Genomic DNA, 22377 nt, shown 5'->3' with positions numbered 1-22377 from the left:
ATACAGCATGAAATCACAGCCCGTAGTACAACAGATCTTTTTCTTTTTTATTTTTATTGTGCAGTACAATTTCAGGTTAATAAAACAAAGACAATACTTTTATTCTCTAATCCCCACATTTTATTATTTTTATTTAAATATAACATACTATACATTGTTGCTCAGTGATTTTGGTATCCCTTTTATTTTCTAAACCCCTCCCCCTGTTTTCCTTTTACTCAGGAGACTCTTATGCTCAGGGTGACAGAAAACAGAGCTTATGGTTGAGGATCTGGGATACTCTAATATCTGCAGTTTGCTCCCACTACAGTGGGTGTTACAGTATACCAAACACACAGGAATCATTGATTCCTTCAAGGGTTTTTTATTTTGGTGAGTTTTCAGAAACCACTACTCATGTCACAAATGGCTCCTGGCTCACTTTGGGAAAGTGATATTTCCTGATCTTGTCATTTGAGCAGCATGGTGTTTTGAGTACTATGATAATATTTATGCATAATTCTCCCCTGACCAAGTCATCTAGGTAATTCTGTAAGAAGAGAATTTCATTTGTACCCTAAATGTTCTTTAAGTGGTCATTCAAGACTGCATTCATCCAAACTCATACTGAAGGTTCAGTATGGGTGGTCCATTATGTCTTGTCAGTTTTAATTACTGATTACAAATTTAAACAGAAACTCGCTTTTATCATGGTAGTTAAGTTTTGCTGTGAGCTGCAATTACATTTAGAATCTGAAATTCTTATTTCTCTTTCTAGAAAAATGTCATTTGTGAAGAAGAAAACTGGAGATAAAGTACCATGAAATACATCAGCTATCAACTAAAAATATCTTGTCTCTCAATGAATTCCTAGTTTTAAAACAGCTGACTTTATGTAAGGACAGGAAATATAATCTGACCATTCTGTATTTTATTGGAAAGCTTTTTTTTTTTGCTTTTTTTTAAAAAACAGCTAATATTTAAATAACAGATTAAGATTGAAGTGCTGGTTAAACATTGACTTAAATAAGTTATAGAAGATTCCAACAACACCAGCCTTTATAGAGGTTAAACATTCTCAAAAAGACACATTAAGCAAGGCTCTCCTTTGTACCAAAATACAGTCTCCAAACAATAAAAATAAAACCAACTTTTTCACAACAAGAAATATTGAAGATAAACTGCAGCATCAATATAATCTTATAGTTATCAGTTAAAGTATTTAGAACAAAATAATATTACACTACTTTTGTTTCTTACTAAAGACACTGCAAAGGCTTATTTATTTAGTGGAATACAATGTGAAGACAGTGGTACAAATTGTTTGATGTATTGTTTCCTATTTATCTGCTCTAACAAAATGAATCTCAATATGGTTACACTGGTGAGCTATCCAGAGCTCTCTAAAATTACTGAGTAAAGCAAAATATAAAACAAACCTTATGTACCTTTAATTGAACAGACTTCATATTATGCTTAACTTTTTTATACTGCAGTTGCTCAAGTTAAGCCATGGGACGAGTAACACTTCATAAAAATGTGCTGGATATTATGTATTTTGAGCCTTCAGTTACTGTGATGGTTATGAAAGGCATGCTAAAGCTGAAAACCAGCACAGCTTTTCAGTTGGCTCTCATATATAATATACACGTGAGTAATAATCTCTGAAAAACGCACGAGCCTGATTTTGGATCTCCTGTCTTGCAGCCCTTAGATATTGCTCCCATTATATGCCTGTGATTCTACAAGTTGGGTACCAATGGCAAATGGGTTGAATGAGACTATTAATTGAATAAGGAGTGCAGGACTGTGTTGCCTTCTTGCTTACCTTTCAGAGGCCAAATGTTACACTTAGGAATTACACACTAGAGTTTTATTTTACCACTTGCAATCTCAGTGATTTTAACAGGGCTGTCCACATCAGGGTTCCAGCCCAACATGTGCTGCAGAATATCACACTGATAGCAGTGTGTTAGATCCTAGCTCCAAACTGAAATCAAAGTCAGATGAATATACACAGATGCATTGGCACCCAAGTACAGATGTGGCCCCTTCTCTCAATTTCAAAATAGCAGAAAGACCCTTTGAACAAAGTATTTCTTGAAGTTTGTTCTTGAGTGCTGATAAGTACAAATATTTCTCCGATATAAAGATACCCAATACCATAAATCCAAGCACTGCTTGTTTGGTCTTTTGCTTAAGTGCAAGACAGTTCAGGAAAAAAATGGATTATACACTCTAAATTCTGCCTTTAAAGCCTTGTCTAATACCTATTCTCTGAGTACTTCTGAGGTTTCGACATTTTAATCTATCAACCTCTGTGTGAAGTACTAAGAAAAAGGGAAAATAAGAAAGAAGCAAATGAGGAAACATTTCAAATAAAAAAGATATTTAACATCCTATTAAATAAATAACTTAGAGAGAAATAAAAAGAAATGAATTTAGGACATACAAGCAAACCATACTATTCATTTTGTTAGAACAGTTACACACTACTTTGCATATCCTATCCATTTGTCCACAAGGCTTCTCCAGAAATGTCATTATTTGTGCATATGACCCAAGTGCTTCCAGTAAATGCTTGTGTGTCTAACTGTTCATTGAATCATCAGGCTTGAATGAGCAATTAAGGACTTTGATATGAGTTAGTATTCCATAAATAGCATTCCCCATGAAGATCACGCAACAGATTGTCTTATGTCCATCAAGGTCTGCTGCAGTGACTTAAAAAAAAAAAAAATTCACACTGGCAATAAATTCCATCCCCTTTGATCCAGCTTGCATTTTGATTATAAGATACAACAACGAACTAAATAAAGGTATTTCATGTGCCAGCAATAAGTACAAAACCTTCAAAGGCTTCCCCTGCTCTCATCTCAAACATGCAGATGTCTGTGCTACTTCTCTGAGTCTACCTTTTAAGAGAATTACCAAGTATTCTTGACATAACAGCCTTTGGTTCAACTGCATCAAAAAAATAGTTCGTTCATCTATGACATGACTACCATAGGAAGAAAGTGAGCTGAAGTGTTTTTCCTTCTTGTTTTCTGTCCTCTCTTTGTGGTTCCCCTCCCATTCAGGGCCACAAACATTTGTCTTCCATTGTGCTTCCAATTTAAGGATGCGTATGTGTTATATCCATTTTCTTCTATTCTTTCCTTCAATTTGCAATCGCTATTAAACTCCTTCTGTTAAAAGAAGAAAAAAACCCCACAAATTGAGAACAAACATAATATTTCAGCATACTGAAGGCAAATACTTTTTAAAAATGTTTCAAAACTTGTAGTGTTCTCTATGTGACACTCTTAGGATTCTACAGTATATTTAAATGAAAGTTTCACTGTGTCCACAGCATATAAAGCAACATCAGTTAAACTGCAATAACAAAAGATATAATTAATTATTCAATGCATAGATATAGCAGTGTGGAATATGGCAACAATACTAAATCAAATTCTTGGTCATAAACCCAAAAGTATGAGGAAGCAATCTTGGAATCATTAATCACGTTTCAGTTCTAACAAATATAACTCTTAAATATCTTGAATGAGATTATTGATACCATATGTTAAACAAATATGTGTGGAATAGGTCTATTTCTTATTTAAAGTAAGAATCTTTAGACCACATGGGACATGAAAAAGGGCTTTTTTTGGATAGGTGCAAATCACTGTTATGCTGCTATCACAATTGATGTGAGGCCTATTCATTCAGCTGACCTGAAGAGAGGCTTAGCCTAAAAAGGAATCATATATGACCTTGTATCTTATTGACTAAACAACATTGGAAGTAATTTTGTGTACAGTACCAGAGATTAAGGTTTTCTATTTTTAAAGGAGAACCAGTCATCAGGCTGTTAGAAGGAATAAAAAATACAAGCCTGTGGAAGCATGTAGGGGAGACTACTTTTTTCTATACTGTTAAATGTACTTTTACACAGATACACTTTTCTATACTGAAGCGAAGAATACTTCTTTTCATAAACAAGTCATTCCTACATATAAACCCATCCAATTTTAACAAACTACTCATATTCAATTTAGAAGGCTTTTAAAAGTGCAGTGTTTAAAATGTAACTAAATTAAAATGTTCTTTGATTTTACGATTGGTAGTTATTTGAACAATGGTCAGTAAGGAAAACATTATTAAGGCAAGACTCTTTACAAAACCACTATTGACATTGCCTCAAAAAGCTATATATAGATAATTTGCCAGTTATTTTCTGTAATATGTCACCTCCGGCGTCAGGATATTAAAAAGGCAGGTGCTTATCAATCACAGTTCTACACACCACAGTAACTTCTCCTATCTGCCAATTTGTTAAAGTAGATTAAAGAAGTTTATTTTGTTAAAGAAACCTAATAGTGAGTCTTCTTTCCCTCATTTTAACTGAAATCAGTCAAATGGAAAGGTATTTGATTAACATAGAAGTGGCTTTACTTGTTTTCCCAGATGCGGAATTGTTCTCAAATCCAACTTTTACTTCTATTCTTAGATAATAGAGAAAAGATGATGTTGTGATGTGCTTAAGAAGTCTTACTGGCAGGGGTCTGAATGCTACACAGGACTGCTTTGCTCATTTCAAACAAATTTCAGCATAAGCCTGCACCAGTGTCTATTGTGCACGTGCTCAAGGGTGTTTTTACAATTTATATTGGTTCTGGTATTCATATCCATCTGCAAGCTGCCACACTGTAGTAATATGAGGCTAACTGCAAATCCTGGGATTATGGGAAAAATAATAACAGAAGCATTCTTGAAATCGCTAAAGTATTATGGAATAGGTTTTGATAAATCATTATGTTGTGATTTTATGATGTGAATATTGAAAAATTATCTCAGCTGGAATTAAAAAAAAGGTTTCCCACATTCATATCTTCCTGTCAACACTATTTCTAATACAGTATGAATTACTGAATCCTATGGCAGCAGTTTCCATGTATGGTACATGAAAGCTGCTTTGACATCTTTTGTACATGTATAGTTTTGGGATAGACTCTCACCACACCAGCCAAGGCAACAACTTGGATAGGAAATCCTGTCTTGGGTTTTGGGATGGACAATCACAAATGATGCACACTGTAAACTGAGATGTGTGAATTGAAGATGGTGATTTATGTTAAAACCTTCACCTATGAACAGAAGCACACCCATGACCAATGACTGTACTGAGTAACCGTACACAGTTTTATCTCTCAGTAAGCACTGATCATCCTGTATTTTTGACCAGTGTAAATCTAAAAATTAAAATCTACATTTACAGGAGTTTAAGAAAAATTTCTTTGTTCTGGTGTTTCCTTAATGTGATTCTTTGACACTGTCACAGAGTTTAGAAAATCAGAATTATGTTGTTGAACCAGGAGTGACTAGCCATAGTGCAGATGGGGGAGGACCATTTACATAGTTTGTATGAACTAAACATACCCTGTAGAAGTGTTTCCTTAAAAAAGAGGGCCAAATGACTGGAAGCCCCTGAGTCTCACTTGAGATTATCATAACTTCATTGTTTTCAGCAGAAATAGGAGGCCTAGCTACATTGCTTAACAATAAACCCAGTTCCTACCTGCAACATTTTGTATAAAACATATGGATGATATGAACATTAAGCAACCTGCAGATTGGTTCATAACCTTTCCAGGAACAGGCACAATATTGCAAAATTGCAAACCCAACCAGATGTAATACCAGAACAATCTGGTGGTTGTGTAATCATGGGAATGTGTGAGGATATATTTGAGTTTAGTTTAAGGATTTATACATCATATTGCTTTTCATTAAAAATATTTGGATAGTTACTGAGTTTTCTCAGGTTGCTTTGTTTTTGTTTGGTTGATTACCTTTGTGTTTTGGTGTTTGGATTGTTTTTCCCCCTGAAAGTATCAATAACCTCAAACTTACACAAATACTAATAAAGTATATATGGACAACTTTCAAATGTTACCTGAATTCTGCTCAGACAAAGCTTATCCACTGATATTTAAGGTCATGTCTCTCTGTACTGTCCATAATCTTACTCATTTATCAATATAGTCAATTTAAAACCTTCTACTCTAGGAATCTTCTTCAAGGTTTTAATCTAATGACTTGGAGTGTTTACTCCATCAGCTCAAGTTTCTGTGATTTCAGGTACACTTTATCCCCCTTCCCCCCACCCTTGAATTACTGCTCAGTGTGACTGCACTGTAGAAAAAACAGGGAAAACAAGCCTTAAACATTACATTTTGTAGGACCCTCTCTACTGAACACTCCTTAATAAGCGGTGTGACTGAGGCAGTAAACATGCTAAATCCCAGCAGCTGTGTTGGTTTGACATGAGCTTAGCAAGCAACAGGAAGCTTGTGCAGTGGGGTGATCCTGGTTTATCAGAGGATGAAATTTTGATGAACAGCTCATTTCATCTCTAATTAGTAGCAATACACAGACAAGCAGTGTTTTCAATAGGCAAGACAGGGAACTGTGCTGACTACTGAAATCCATTTGGAATGTAAAAAGGTACTTACAGAGCCGTAGACTTTTCCTTTTTTGTTCATGGCTAAATAGTAGTTGCTCTTAACAGACTTAACTGCCACAACACCAATTTCTACAGATGTTATCTCCAATATGCCTAAAAAATAAAAATTGAGCTATTTAATCACTTTGTTACAGGATTTTCTCACTGTGGAAAAGATAATAAACCTGTAAAAATTAAATTAATTAAACTTGTAATATTTAGCACCAACTGACCAAAAATTTCAGCAAAAGTATTCTTTAAAGCACTGCAAGAATATACACAAATATTTTTTCAATTAACATGTTTCTTTTGCTAACCCTGCATTTTAAACCCCATAGATACTGAAACAACTCCATTCTTCTTAGCACAGATTTTACTAAAATTTATCAGAAAAGACATTGAAACCACAGCATCAAATTAAATACATAGCATATGTCAATAGAATATTAGATTTCCCCCAATCTTCAAAACCTTTGGTACACAATTTATTCCTTCTAGGACATTTAGAGAAACTAAATATCTTGGTTGCACTCAGCTGATAAATTCACTTTTGTCAAGTGTGTTGACAATGTGGGAAATAATAAGACCAACAGTAATGGCCACACTATCTTTGTCTTCCAGATACCAGAAACATTTTCCTCTGTTTGTAATAAATATGATTTTTCTTCCACCTTTAAAACAGATTCTTCCTGGGACACTGGATGGTTCAAGGGACCAGTAATGGGAAATACATCTTTTCATCTCTGTTTTCTGCCCAGGAGCATACTGATTTGGGAGCAGGAGACCGCATACCTGGCTCCAACATTTCTCCTGTTCTCCTGACATTTATGTAATAACAGTTGGATCAATAGCCCAGCTAACTCAGTGTGGTACATGAAGGGTGTAGCAAAACTGCCCTCCTTATTTAGGTTGTGATAGCTTACATATACCAGGGTCATGCCATTGATAGAGGAATATCAGTGAGTCCATACCTGCCAAGGTCTGTTATCTTTATATTATTCTTAAAATGTTGCTCATTTTCACAGCAAAGAAAAGCCAAAGTTGCCTTCTTGATCTTCTGAGAGAGCATTGTTATAGAGAACTGAGCAGCTCTCCCAAGTGACATCTGCTAAAATAATTGTGCTCAAAATCAGAGTTAAGTGGACTAACTTGTGGATGGCAAACTATTAGAGGGCAAGTGCTACAACGCCATGAGTGACACATTTTTTTTGTATTTTCCGTGCCAAAAAGTGATGAGAAGAATTCAGTTAATTCTTTCTACAGAATTGCATTGCAGTAGCCTGAACTGTCTGGGTCCATTTCTAACAGCAGTAACAAGACAAAAAACCAAACCAAACCAAACCACACCACAAACAAAGAAACAAAAATAATACTGGCATAACACATGCTATTATAATTTTTATGTTGAAAGGCACTAAACTGATATAGATCTTGCCATACAATCCTTGAAACAATAACATATTAGATTATTTCAATTAACTATTTCACTAACAGCTGAAGGAAAACACTGCTTAAATAAGAAACTTTTACATAATTAACCAATTTTAAGTGTCTTTCACTTGAATGATGGACATCACTGCTTTTCAGTAAAATATTTAAATAAAAGTAACACAAGTATTCCTAAAATTAATGAAAATATAGTCTGGTTTTTCTAGTAAAGTTTGTTTGCAATCTCACAATCCATTATATTCCTGTTGGAGCAACTGTAAGGAGGTCATGAAGAGAAATGTTACTACATTTACATTGTATCTTCCACAACTAGCTTGATTATACCTAGTTAAGCTATTTAGTTGTAGCCAAATATAGCAGAATGCTTCCAAATCAGGTTGATATTATCATCACCAATGATCCTGGAGTTATTCTCACTGAGTGTGTTCTGTGTACTTGAAAGTTGAAAAATGCGTAATTTTCATTGAGAATTTTTCATATTCTATCCTCCACAGTACTTCTTTTGGGGCAAGTGGAAATTTTAATGGATGTTTTTCTTTCAAATGAATTTAATCATGATTTGTTAACCCGTGGGTAATAGGGACCTAATTTGATATTTTGTGACTTTCTGTACTCCCCCAAGACTTCACTGGAGTTACCTGCTAGTTACAAGCACAGTTATAATCTAGATTTCTGTCTAGATTGAAAATTATTCAGCATTATTTATAGATTTTCCCAGGAGAAGCTCTAATTTGATAGAAGTCTTTTGAAGGCAATAGGAATCTTTCATTGGTTTCAGTGATGTAGACAAATTTCAAAGGTCAGCAGGAGAACATCTACTCATCTGATATGAATCTGCAATAAGACCTAGGAACTTTCTAGAACTTTGAAACAATTGAATTTGAATAAAAATAAGCAAAATGCTTTTGATGTAAGGGCAAAAATACACATTTGATTATTCTTGAAGCACTATTAAATTCAGCAGGAATATATTAAAAAAGGAAATTGAAACATACAATATGAAGCTTAAAACTACAGTGTTTTCCCCTTTTCCCTTCCCTTTTTTTTTTTTTTGAATTTCTAATTCTATTCCCATCATTGTTAACTTTTCTTTGGAGCTCTTTTTTCTTCTCTAAGACTGAAACAAAAAAGGCATTTCAACATGCTTCCTTGCATGCTTCTTGTATCTGATTTTATACCGTTGCTTGAGCTTAGGTATCTCCATACCTTAAGACTTCACTCTAAGAAGATGTGCAAATAATTTCTATGATATAATGTAACTTGTAAGTATTCTTGATAAAAAGCAGCACAAAAAGATTATTGTTATTGGGGTAAAAGTCTTAGGAGTTATTCATCCTGGTTTCATGCTTCTTAGGAACTTGGAAATGAAAACAAATTAATTACAAAAAACCAAACTCTCTAGCCTCTATTATGGTTTTAAACCAGATAGCACATTATTATTTTACAGCCATAACTCTGTAAACTCCAGCAATTACAACTAATCCCCATTGACCACATCCACTGTAAAAGTATAGCTTTCAATATCCAAACCATTTCCAAATCTTTATAATTAGAAAGATTTCAAATATCAACTTGAGATGTGCCCTGTAGCTATGCATGTGCTCTCTTTACAGGTCCTGAAGGCTTTAAACATATTCCCAATAGAACCCAAACGTATTTAACTTAAATAAACTGTATTTTAATAGTTTATAAAAGTGATCATTATACATATTACGAGGCAACAGAAACCTGTTTGTCTTCTTGCTTTGCACAGAGGGCCTGTAAAAAATACAAGTGAAAATTGCACTTACATGATTAGGCATATTAATCAAAAATATCCTATATTTTTAAAAAGGCTGATAATATGAAGCCAAAAAATTAAAAAATATCCTAGAAACTGGGTGAAATTATGTCAAGAAATTCTTAGGAAAGACAATTTGACAGAATATCAGATCTATTGTCAAGGCAGTAGTGCAATGGATGCAAACATACTCTGCAACAAGAAACACTTGATTCTGGGACCAAGTTCAACTTCTTTGCAGTGTGAGGCAGTGATCATTTTTCTGTAGTTGTGTCATTTGTTTAAGCAGTTCTTATAAACACATTTAAAACATCTCCAACACTAGTTGCAGTCCTCTCAACATAGAAGGACGGGACCACCTTGCATCTTCCTACACATTTCAGAGATTATCTTGTATATGCAACAATCCACAAATAGTCCCTCCTGCCTTTGTGTTTTCTTCTGTTTGCAAAAATATTGCAGATGAAGAGTGAGTTCAGCTGGATAGAAAGTGATAATGACTGACAGCTTCTGAAAGTTTTTGGTTTCCCAAATGGCGACAAGAAGCTGCTGGGCTCATGGAGGAAGCTGCAGCTCTTGGTAGGTAACTGGACAAGACAGGGCTTGGTGCCACTGCAGGTGAGACTAAAATGACTTTTCAAAACTTTGGCTTTTGTGCCCTACTGGGAGTTTCTCTGAAGGAGTACCTTTGACTGCCACTGGCTTGAGTCAAAACAAATTGGTGTTCAGGCGTAACATTGAAGACATGGTAGTTCAAAGACCTGTTCTTAGAAGGTGGCTTGAAAAATGGTGTTTTGAAGCAAATAGATTCGTTGGATGTAGTCATGGAAGAGTGAAGTGCTAAGGTGTTGAGGCCACTGCCTCTGTTTCCACTCTGTTTCAACAATTACACCTGTGCAAAGCAAGTTGAAAATATACCGAAATGACAAGTTATACTGATATTCCTATATTTTATCTGTATTTAGTGATAACAGAAAAAGGAAGATGATGGATTAATAGATAAAACAAACCTAGGAAACTGAAGATGGCAAGCAAGTCTTGCCTTTGAAAGCTTTTTCAGTGAACCAAAGTAGTTCCACTAAAAGGCAGTCTTACAGACTCTGTGCTTGACTTTGAAAGGAAGCCTAAGATCCAAACCTCACAACCCACAATGCCACAATTATGGGCAGAAATCTCAAATAATAACCAATGTGAACCATAACCTAAGCTTTGACTTAAAAATAAAACTTTATTGGAATTAAAACTAGTTCTGTGGTTTTTACTAATGCTTAATATTTTCGAGACTGCCATAGTTCCTACTCTAAATCAGAAGTTAATGCACTGAAAGACTACAAAGCTATCTGCTAATATGTCATATTTAGATCAACTATAGCCAAAATATTCATGTCCCATGAACTTTCTTGTCCAGTTCCCACATAGAATGCATTTGGATAAGCCTGAGATATGTCTCCAAACTTCTGAAAGATTATGGTAACCAAACCTCTGAGCCTTCTTACATCAGCATAGTATCAGCATAAGATGTAAAAATCTCCACAGTACATAAAAATCACATAAAACACTAATGGTTAGAGCCCATTCTCAGATCTGCAGAGTCTGTACCAATTCCCTTTTCATCTTCTACTGCTTTTATGGCTTTAATTTCAGAGCAGAGCACAGAAAACTCCACTGATGGTTCTATGTAGACCAAGCAAATGGAAGGGTGACAGCAGTCGGGCACCTGGGATGAGAGAGAACCTCTTAGTGATCAATAGTGAGAGCTGCTGGTTAGCAAAGGGGGAGTTTAGGTTTAGCTACAAAACTGGCAGGAATCAATTTAGCTAGTATACATCCCGACATGTAACAGAAACAATTAGTTCAAGATCACAGTCAGCCTACATTTTTCCCTCTTGTCAGTGAAGACAGGCAACTTCAAAGGACAGTTCTAAACACCGCCACTCCCTCTATTAAGTTTCCAAAGCTAGATGGGTTAAACTGAAGCAAAGGAAATGCTGGAAGTGACTTTGAGGACACATCTATGTTGTCAGTTATGACGAGTTCAGATGTTCCCTCAAGGACACTTTCATCACTAACACACAAGCATGTAATCAGATTTAGCCGAAGTGCTAGGGAATATAAACATGTTTGCTTCCTTCAGATGAATTTCGTTCTTGTTGAGATGGGATGGCTACACGTAGAGCCAACTGTACCTAGTTCTGTTAATCAGAGCTCAGATTTCTTGAACTGTGTGTTTCGAGCCAAGATGGGAAGACATAAAAACAGCGGCGTGAATTTTGATGGAAAGTGCTGGTGTCTGAGCATCTCAGCCTGCTTGACCCCAACACTGCAACATTTGGTAACTTTTAGATTAGACACAGAGAGCATAGGAATACATTATCTAATCTGGTTTTGGGACAGAGGAGCTGTAAGTGACAGGTCCTACTAACCAAGGAAGAGTAGTGATGCCAAGAGAAAAAGTAGAAAACAAACCACCACCACAGTATAGTACATATGATTAGATGCAGGGTTGTAGTTATCTGATTAGATCTCTTGACAAAGATGGCTTAAGGAGTTTCAGCCCTCCCTTCCCCCTGATACTTTTTCCTGCCTCTGTGCTGAAGTTCACCAACCCTTCAAATGTAACTGCTTGTGGAACAGCACTATAAACAAAATCATTGGAACGATCTGGCTTGGAAATAACTCAATAGAAAACAAATCAACCTAAACCCCTAAGGACTAAACAACCCAAGTTTTTTCAGTCAGTTTTAGTAGTATATATTTTCTAGACCTCCTATCGCTCTCCTTTTGGTCTCTTTCCATTTGGCTAATTTTTTTGAAGTGAGGTGCCCAAGACTGGACCAATGTTCTAACTAAGGCCTGATGGGTACTGACTTGAGCGGAATGATTACTTCATGTGTTTATAAGGAAACTTGGATCCTAATCCAAATCCTAATCGAAACTTGGCAGTCCATGTATGTTTCCATTTTGTAGACAGGACCAGGAACTCAGGATTTCTGCCAAATCTTAAATTTCCATGTCTCTACAGAAACATGCAGGAGAATGGAAAGCTCATAAGTGAGTAGTACAGCACAGTAAATTTTCCAAGGGCTGTGTGGACCTGCCTATTTCAACCTGCGTGAAATCCCAAGTTATCTTTCACATTAATGATTATTATATTCACCTCTTGCATTTCACCACTTGTATAAGATTCGAAGTGAATAACTTTAACTGGAAGAAACTGAATAGAGGTAAGGCTATTCCATTCAACATCCATCCTAACAGATTAGGGAGGGATAACACATAGCTGCACTGCAGAAGAAACAGTCCAAATGCATGGCAACTGACAGAAGTATCTGTATACTCCTGGGGAAGGGAGGAGCTTCTAGCTGGGTGGAATGTAATGGCAAAGGAACTAATGGGCACCAATTAGGTAGCAGATCCAATACACATATTTGCAAATGGGGCGCAAATGACAATTAAATGGAGCCAATCACTATTTAGACACTGACAAGTATAAGCAGATGGGAGTGAGCCTTGGTGCTAAAGTGGTCAGAGTATGCACAAACAGATGAAAAAAACTCCTATGAGGCATTATATAGATGTCATGGGACAGGAAACTTGTTGTGCTGCAGATGTCCTCTGCAATGTGTCTACCAACAATCTTTATCCATTTGGATAAAGCAAATTTGTTGTCTGCTACTGAGACTGTCTGACACATACTGTGGCTGTTGTTCTAGCTAAGGCTGCTAGAAAAACAGCTAAGTGGGACAACAGTTCTCTTTCATCAGTTTTGCTTCATTTTGGACCTCATTTGTCCTTATGATGGATCCTGACTTCCCTTTGTGAAAGAAAATAGGACTGGAAAAATATAGTCTGTGATCTCCTCATCTCAAACACTTATCTTCTTGTGGAAAGTAGGAGACAGAAGCATAACTACTTGCATAACGGTCACAAAGCTTGGTAGTGTGCATTGCACTACCTGTGGCAGGTAGGATCCTCTCCTGAATCTCTATGGACATCATGACCTAGTGATGGGGTAAAATAGAAAAAATCACAAAATTCTACAGGCTCCTCTTTAAAATACCACGACTAAGAACAGTTTCTAGTAGTACTCTTCTACTGCTATGTTTCTCTGGGAAAAAAAGCATGTTTTAGTGTTTTCCCTGCAAATCAGAATGTTGCCAAACACACTAATCCACAACATCAATTAGTTGTTGGTTCTAATGGTTTATGTCTGTCTTTGCCTCACACAGGAAAAAGGAATCCATGGTATTTTAAAATATGGGATCCACATGTTTATAATGAAAGATTACCCCTGGACAGCTATAATGATCATTCTTTTTCACATAATTATATTTGGTGGTAGTTACTCATCAACACTTTCAGCAGTTTTCTTCTGCAATGCCACAAATATTCCTAATGTTACTTGGTTATAATAATCACTTTTGCAGGAAAACTTTATAAGGACTCTGGGAACAGAATGAACATCTGAGAAGTGTAGATTAGGGCAGCTGTATGGTACAGGTAATCAATATTAAGAAAATGAATACAAACAGTATTTCATTATATCTAAAAATTCCTTAAAATTCCTATCTTTTTTTGTCCCTTGTAGCTTTTTTTCTCGAGAAATTTTTTTCTTAACCAGCCTGGATATGATCAAATAAAAGGCAGGCCTCTGACCTTAATACTTATATAGCTTAGGACAATGTTGTATATGATTTGATGGGTGGTTTTGAGTAGCTCATAACCTGGTGGATACTTTGCAAACAAACTACTGTCTAAACTTTTTCAGACAAAATATTTATTGAAAGAGACAATTGTTATAACACTTGTTATTCGACAGCCTTGGAGAAAAGAAAGAGAAATTAATTGCAAGTTGTTATTATGTGAGAAGATACTAAGGCCAGCAGTTTAGCAGCTGAAAAGAACTCAGTGACCTGTGATCACCAGTTCACTGCTTTATCCATTAATTGTTTTGCTTTCTCTGACATAAGTAATTTTGTGTACTTAATTAATCCTAAAAGATGACCAATCAAAAAGACACCATTCAATAACTCTATTATTCTTCTTACAATGCTATGTGACCCGCTTCTCTATTTTTTAATGCTAGATTTATACTTTGTCTTACCTATTCTGTGCATTTTTTTCTTCATCAAAGGTACGCAGTAAAAGCATGTAACAAGGTCTGTACTCTACACGTTTACACGTGTAAACTATGGCCTGCTACACTGCAAGCACCTGATATATGTCTTTCACAGTGTTTTCATCTTTAATACTTGATCGTCTCTAACCTTGTTAGACCTGGTATCTTCAGACTGCTAGTACAAACAGTTCTTTTTAAACTTTGATGAGCACTGATAAGTGCTGTTTCTTAAGCATTCATTCAACACCTCATAAAAAAGCAGGATGACAAAATCGTCAATCTTGCACAGAAACTTAAAAGGCTGATCTGAAGAGCACAATCACTTCACACCCTTCTGCTTTCATTATCTTCAAGTCTCCTTCTATATTGTTTCCATCTTCCCTGCTGACATCCTCAGATAGCAGCTAACAAGCGCGTTTTGCACACAGGATTATGTGATCTATTTGCACGTGCTTGCAACTCAAGTCTTGTCGTTTTTTAAGAACTATGGTTCCCTAGCCTGGACTGCTAAAACCTTTTTGGGGTTCCTTTTCCTTGAACTGTGTGTCTTGCACAAGTACTCACAAAACTATGCTTGAGACACTTAAAACACAATCCAGAAGGTTTGATACATTATTTCCAGCTTTTCTGCTCAACATTCTGTAATTTAACAGCACAAATCATGCTCAGCCAACCAACGCCAATCAACCACTCAGATGACAGTGAGTGTGATTTCTGCTGTCATGCAGAATCCATGTCAGGAAATGTGTAGAAGGCAGGCAAAGAATGTTCCGTCTTCTCTACATACTTCTGTGTCAGGTTCAGAGATACCTTTGCTTATACCACTGTCTAACACTACAAAGAGAACCTGTCCTGAGGCCACTTGGTGGAAACTGCCTGACAAGCATATTCACACCTTCTAGGGTTGGTCTGGTGTGCTCCTGAGAGGGCTTGGTTCAATCTTCCTCCTTCCTTCCTCTAGAGACTTTACCCAGAGGTCAGACACATCTGTGGATTTCCTGTTCTGAGTGTCTGACATATTGTGAAGATTGTGTGGTAGCCCATCAGTTTGCTGTTTGCGTAGTCTGATGGCAAGGTCATGTAGATGCTGCATCTGATGCCTGGCATCAAACTGTTAAAAACCAAAGGAACTAAGACTGGCTTGTCTGTATGGTCCCTGCAGTGAATTATCTTGAAAATTTTATGGAAGTTGATCCCAGAAGAAAATAGTTCATGTCAAATAAAGCTAAGTGTGAACTAACATGTGCAGTGTAAAACAGGAGTGCTAGATCCAATAGTCATCTAGGGAAATATGTTATTTGATAGTGTAGACCTGCAGACAGCGACAGAGATAAGCAGCTGAAGAACAGAGCTGCCATACAGAGGGATTTTGCATGTGGGTACAGAAACACCTGAGAATGTCAGGTCAATGGTGAGCACACTTCTTGTACAGCCTCTGCACAGGCATTAAATGTAAAACTATCTACAATGTCTCATTGCTTGTGCATGACCAGCTCCACTATTGTATTCCAGGTAGCATCAATTTTCTATACACATGTTGTGTAGCTGGTGTATAGAAGACAATAAATAAATAAGCTATGGGTTAAAAATAGGGGAAAAAAAAGTAATTTTTCTCGGGAAAGTAATCAACAAAGTCCTGGTATTTTCTGTGCTCAGCATATTCATTAATTATTCACAGTATTGCCATGACAAACCCTGCTGATTATAATAAATTATTCAGGGTACTAAATCTGAAGGAATTTGGAATAATTGCAAAAGACTCTCAGAACCCAAGCTGATAAGGTAATAAAATGCCACAAAAAATTCAGTGTAGGTGAATGTTGTAAAAAGTGATGCACAGAGGAAAAATAACATTAGGTTTATAAAGATTGAATGTGTTACAGAATGGCCTATGGCCCAGCTGCTAGTTCTTGGTCTTATAATAGATACTAAAAAAAATAAGGAATTTACTGGAGAGGAGTAGGGAATGTTTAGGTAATGAAAAATACAGCCACAAAGTTTAAATCCATCCATGATTGCATTTTGAGCACAAATGCTACCCTTGTCTCTTGTCTCATGAAAGATAGAACAGAACTGGAAAAGCTACAGGAAAGAGTAACATGCATGATCAGAAATAAGGATTAACTATTATTTGAAGAATAACTAAACCACTGGACTTTACCAGGGTGGAACAAAAATGGTTTTGGTAGGGAAAATCAACAAAGCTGGAGGTAACTGAGAAATTGGAGAAGGAGATACTATGCACTGAACCTTAAATGAAATTATTGGCCAGAAAGCAACAATTCAATGTTTAAAACAAAAGAAGTGATTTTTTCACACTTGTTAGGTTACAGCAGTCACTGGTAGGATGTCAGTTTACCTGAACCGAGAATCAATCCGAGCAATTAATTCCAAAAATATGCTTCTAAGAAAAATAAATCGATACCATCATTAGTCTCTGAGTTGCATTCTGATGCACACTAGTGAAGTATAGAAGGCAGTTAGCACTGCTTGCTTGCTCTTCTCCTCTTTGGGCTTCTCCTACTGCTTCTGTCAGAGACAGGAAACCAGACTGACCTTTCGTCTGAAGCAGTGGAGTCACCCTTTAATTCTTACATATACATCACCCCATACAGAGAAATGAAAGAAAGCAGAGAAGCAGCCAGCAAAGACCTGTCAAGAGCAAATTCCATTAAATCTAATCTGATTTTATAACAGCGTAACAGGTCACGTCATGAAAAGGGTTATGTAGCTGGCTTTTGACACAATCACATTACATTATCATAAATACACTAGTTTAATATAAATTTATTTTAAGTAGGATGAAAAACAGGCTAGAAAACTGTATTTAGAGAATTGTTGCCAATGATTCACTGCAAAAATGGAATGAAGTGTAGAGGAACTGCAAATACAAGATGAAGAAGAACAAGGTAACTATTTTGCAGAAACTGGTGTACACTGTGGCCTTGAGGGAGCAACATGAAAAGTGAATAGCTTCCTAGAAGATCTAAATGTGTTGAAAATGCAAAAGAAAATCTTTCCATATAATCCAGAATTTGCAAGAATTCATCTGAGCTCTATGCTCATTTCAAGATATGTTTAAGGAGGGCAACCAGCATAGTGATAGGCATATAAAAAAATGATTTGTAACTGAAAGTTAAATAAAGTTATCCTATTTATCTTAGGCAGAGGAGAATTGGAAAGAAAAAGTGTAACAGTAACTTTCAAATACTTAAAAATTTCTGGGAAGAGGATGGAATATTCCATGCAAGAGATACCAGAAATAATGGGCTCAAGTACACAGAAGAGTAAGAGAGGATGTTAAGAATAGTAAGATTTTAATAAGGGTGATAAAAACTCTCCTTATTTATTAAAGATGTTTTGGAGTGTGTGTAGACTTTAAGAGCAGGTGATAAAAGTGTCCAGCTGAGTTGATGATCGATATGTTGTGGGACAAGGGGATGTACCACATGATCTCTTGAGAATGCTTCCAAGCCCATAAAACTGTGTTTTCACACACAGGAAGTCAATCAATTATTTCTGAAAATGTTGGACTTACTACACTGCAGAGCAGTATTTTGTGCAGGATTTGCACTTCAATGTACTTACAGTGTGCATGGTGTGCTGCTGATTTTTGGCTACAAAGAAACCAATCAGAACTCCTGTATGGTATTTGTGACTAGTGCAGTGGAATTCCAGAAGTGCAAAGAAACATTAAAAGGACCAGGCAGCAGCAGAAGACAGTTCAGATATGTGGCAGTCCCAGGCAATAATAGGAGTGTGATCATTTGTATTATGCTCGCAAAAAAATTCAACACCATAATGGTTTCAGATTGCATTGCCTTTAGAGATTACATATACTTTGGATACTTCCCTCTAAATTGTGAACTTTATGTCCCTCATCCCCATGTTCTTCATTTGCTTATTTTGTGCTTATTGATCTGATCAAATGCAACACTAACCATATTTCCTTTTTGCTTTATTAGAAACCATTCAAACACTGCAGTCAGAGCTGTTTATACATGAGACATTGATTTCTGTAAATGAGTAATGATTGAGAACTGTACTAGCACTGTTAGACTGAAATGTGAAGGGACTTGTACTTAAAAACAAAATAAAAAACATGTGTTTGAATATTGGTAAATCCTACAGAACTTGTGATTCAGTACATGAAAACTAGACTCCTGACGCCTTGATGGGCTACCTAAAAAGAGAGGCTACACAAAATTAACAGAATAAAAGCGGTTATATTTCTTGAAGGGCCTTCAAGGTACATTAGGGCAGTCAAAGTCTCAGGGGCTACACCCAAAATGGACAATGGCGTCACGGGTTTTCATACTTTTATAAGTTTGGTCCATTTGCGTATTGGGGGTTAATCCTCCAACTACAGCTTTAGGTAGTAAAGTCACTTACCCCAAGTCTGCTCCCCCTAACCCACTTCTGTTTACACTTCTCAGGGCCTGAGACAGTCAAGGACTAAGGTGTCCTTGAATTTCAGGCCTAGAGAGGAATCATTTTGTCTGACCAAAATGGGAGAACAGTAACTAACAGTCTATATGGAGTTTAGAATTATACACTAAAGAATTACAGGATATGAAAAATATAAAAGCTAAAATCCTAAGGCATCACTCCCAGCTGTAGTTCCTACAAAAACTACAAATTTGTGGGTCTCCTTTCACAAATCAGGCTCACAGACAGCAAGTATCCTACAAGGCAAAGCACAAAGATACCATGTATGAGAATTTGATTCTTAATATCCACGTTTTTCTGCCTGCCTCTACTGAATTTTTTTTTATTCTTTACTTTCCAGTGCCTCTTTTTATCCTCAAGCCCACACTGTAATCTCCTCCCCTTTCCTTGTAGACACTAACAAAAGAACTTGATGGAAAAAAAGTAAGTTGAAACATATGACTAAGGATCACAGTGGCTTTAATCTCTCAGTCTATTTATTTACTTTACATATTTTGCTGTTTGAAAAATTTTGTGCCAAGACCATGCTTTGGGAGCTCCTTGCTGGTTTTAAACTAACACAATAAACAACAGTTACAACACTCCTGAATCTATTGTCATGCATCTGCTCAATCGTGATTCACTTCCATGCAACTGCAAAGCAATTGAACTGCCTGACCCCACTCAGTCCCACCAGTTACATTCTCAGCTGCCTATGAAAACACAAAAGCCTTCAGAGAGAGAAGAAGATAAAAATCTGGTGGGAAAGATGAAATAAATTGTCGTATCAGAGTAAAAAACTGTATTCCAAGTATCTTCTTTGTTACAACAATAGCGTAACATCATTTGACACTATTTGTGGTAACTTTTAATTTCCAGGTCCCATGTGTTTCGCTAGCATAGTGAGCAACAGCAAATGCTCTGTAAAATCTTTAATGATGAAATTCCAGTTGACAAACCACCTTTGCAGCTCTCTGGTATTAAAGTGGAACAGTTCTGGTGCAAGGGGATCTATCATGTTGCCTGAAGTATCTCAAAGCTTCCAGCGCCAGTGCTAAAATATCAGCTGACAAGATCCAGCATCCACTGACCTCAGAAATCCATTCTAACTGATCTTACATCTTTAAATATCAATCTCTGATGTCAAAAGCAACAATTCCAGTGCTAATGGGGCACCTAAAAGGGAGATGTGTGGCCATGTTCCCAAAGAGACACAAGCTACCCACAGTCAAGAAGATGGTGAATTTCCAAAGGGTGATAAAAACTTATGCCAGATTTACCCTTCCTGTTCAAATCCCATTTCAACAGGACATATCAGATGAATTGTAAGTGACCAGTCAGTCACCATTCTCAGCTGTTTTGCCACTGTTTGCTCAAAAATATTTTAAATCCCATGCTCAGAAATAGGAAGATTTTAATGGGCAGTATGCTCTGTTTTATACAGCCTTATCTCTTCTTAGACGTGTAACAAGTAAAGCCAGCAATCAGTACTATCACAGATTATACTGCAATATAATTTGCAGCTGATACTTGAGCAATTCCTGATTTCTGTGCTACTTCTAACAAAACATACATAGTTTTGAAAACTATACAAAATACCTTCTTGCACATCTGTAGCCTGTGGTGGATTAAAATCTACCATTTTTCTTAGCACAGAACTAAAAATTTGTAACTTCTTGGATTTCTTGCCTAGTTTCTCACAGGAGCTACATCTTCATTTATACACAAACTGAGCTATTCATTAACAAAACTGAATAAAAATTTCCAGCATAAGCTAGTTTCTCACAGGAGCTACATCTTCATTTATACACAAACTGAGCTATTCATTAACAAAACTGAATAAAAATTTCCAGCATAAGTGACAGTTATTAGGAGAAGCCAACTAATACTTAAACTTCACTTCTTCAAGAAACATGGCTTATCTCTCAGTAACAAGCAGCAAAGGAAAATCACTGATGGATTTGTTATGGGACCACTCTATGATGTCTTCCCACTTTACCCTCATAAAAAGGTTTTTATCATGTACATTAAAAACAAGCCATTACCTCTGTAAGTGTTAACAGACATGTCCCTGAATGCCATTTCCACTTATTTTTCACATATTAGCATACATATTACCACACCCGGAAAGTGCGACCCTCATTGCAGGATCGTTAGCAATCAAAGCCAGTAAGATAAGTTTGTGGGTCTCCTTTCACAACAGTTGATTCAGAGGGTTGATTGATTGCTTTGCTTCAGTGACCTAGCAGAATAATAGCAAAGCCTGAAAAAGGCACTCTGCTACCTGAGATCTATGTCAGCGTTTCATGTGGTGACCCTACAATAATTAATAAAACCAAATTTTCCTATTTATTTCAAATGATTTGAATATCAATCTCTGAATCCCAGCTTAACAATTCCAGTGTTCTTGGACATAGCAGAGATTTCTAGATGCCTTTTCAATTCAGACAACACTCCAGGTTGAAAAAGCCTTTGAAGGTCTTCTGGTCAAAACCCCAGGGGCCAAATTCAAAATTTTCATATGTTGTTCTATTTCTTGTTTTTATTATCTGTGTTATATCTGATGTGGCTGTCTTGAAAAAAAGTGACTCCTGTGACTGACAATCATTAGAATCTATCTCTATCAACTGTATCTTTCCAAACTGGATCTCATATGTGAACTGAAACCTCAGTTGAAGGCAGTGTGTTGAAACTGGCATCAGATTTAGAATCTGGTCCTGATTCCACTGTAAATGAATTAGAAACATTAAGCTCAGAGAAGATCACTGACATTTGACAAGAAGGTGGCTAATGGGGCACTGTAAAACATATGCAGAGGACAGTGACAGCTGATTTTGATTTCTCTTCCAACATGTGGATTATGTTACACTCACCCAAGAGCTAAGCTTTCATCTCAAACAGTTGTGAAGGTGAAGGCTTCTAGGGGTCTCATTCTCTAATTATGCCTGACTTAGAATTCACTTAACTTAGACTAACACAGATAGGAAGTCAAGTTCTGTTAGCTGTTCCACCTTTCACCTTACCACACATCTGGGAAATATTCAGATCAAGATCATAACCTTGCATTTTGGCATTAGCTACCTAAAAAAACATTAAGATATCACCAACAATTTGCCTTTGACTGGGAAAATT

General features: G+C 36.4%; 1 protein-coding gene across 2 annotated transcripts in view; it reads right to left on the bottom strand.

The window, feature by feature from the left end:
* Positions 1 to 645: 645 nt before the first annotated feature.
* The window catches only part of FGF10 (fibroblast growth factor 10), a 61827-nt gene continuing 40095 nt past the window's right edge, over positions 646 to 22377 (bottom strand). For both annotated transcript variants that reach the window (XM_010395243.3, XM_010395242.4), the window contains exons 3-4: positions 6480 to 6583; positions 646 to 3167 (exon numbers count right to left, since the gene is read on the bottom strand). In XM_010395243.3, coding sequence (XP_010393545.1) covers positions 2970 to 3167; positions 6480 to 6583 — 302 coding nt within the window. In that variant the 3' untranslated portion in view covers positions 646 to 2969. The remainder of the gene's footprint in view (positions 3168 to 6479; positions 6584 to 22377) is intronic.

The sequence above is a fragment of the Corvus cornix genome, chromosome Z (genome assembly GCF_000738735.6).
Source record: "Corvus cornix cornix isolate S_Up_H32 chromosome Z, ASM73873v5, whole genome shotgun sequence".
NCBI lineage: Eukaryota > Metazoa > Chordata > Aves > Passeriformes > Corvidae > Corvus > Corvus cornix.
Note: the sequence above shows the minus strand (reverse complement) of the source record. Positions and strands in the feature narration are given on the sequence as shown.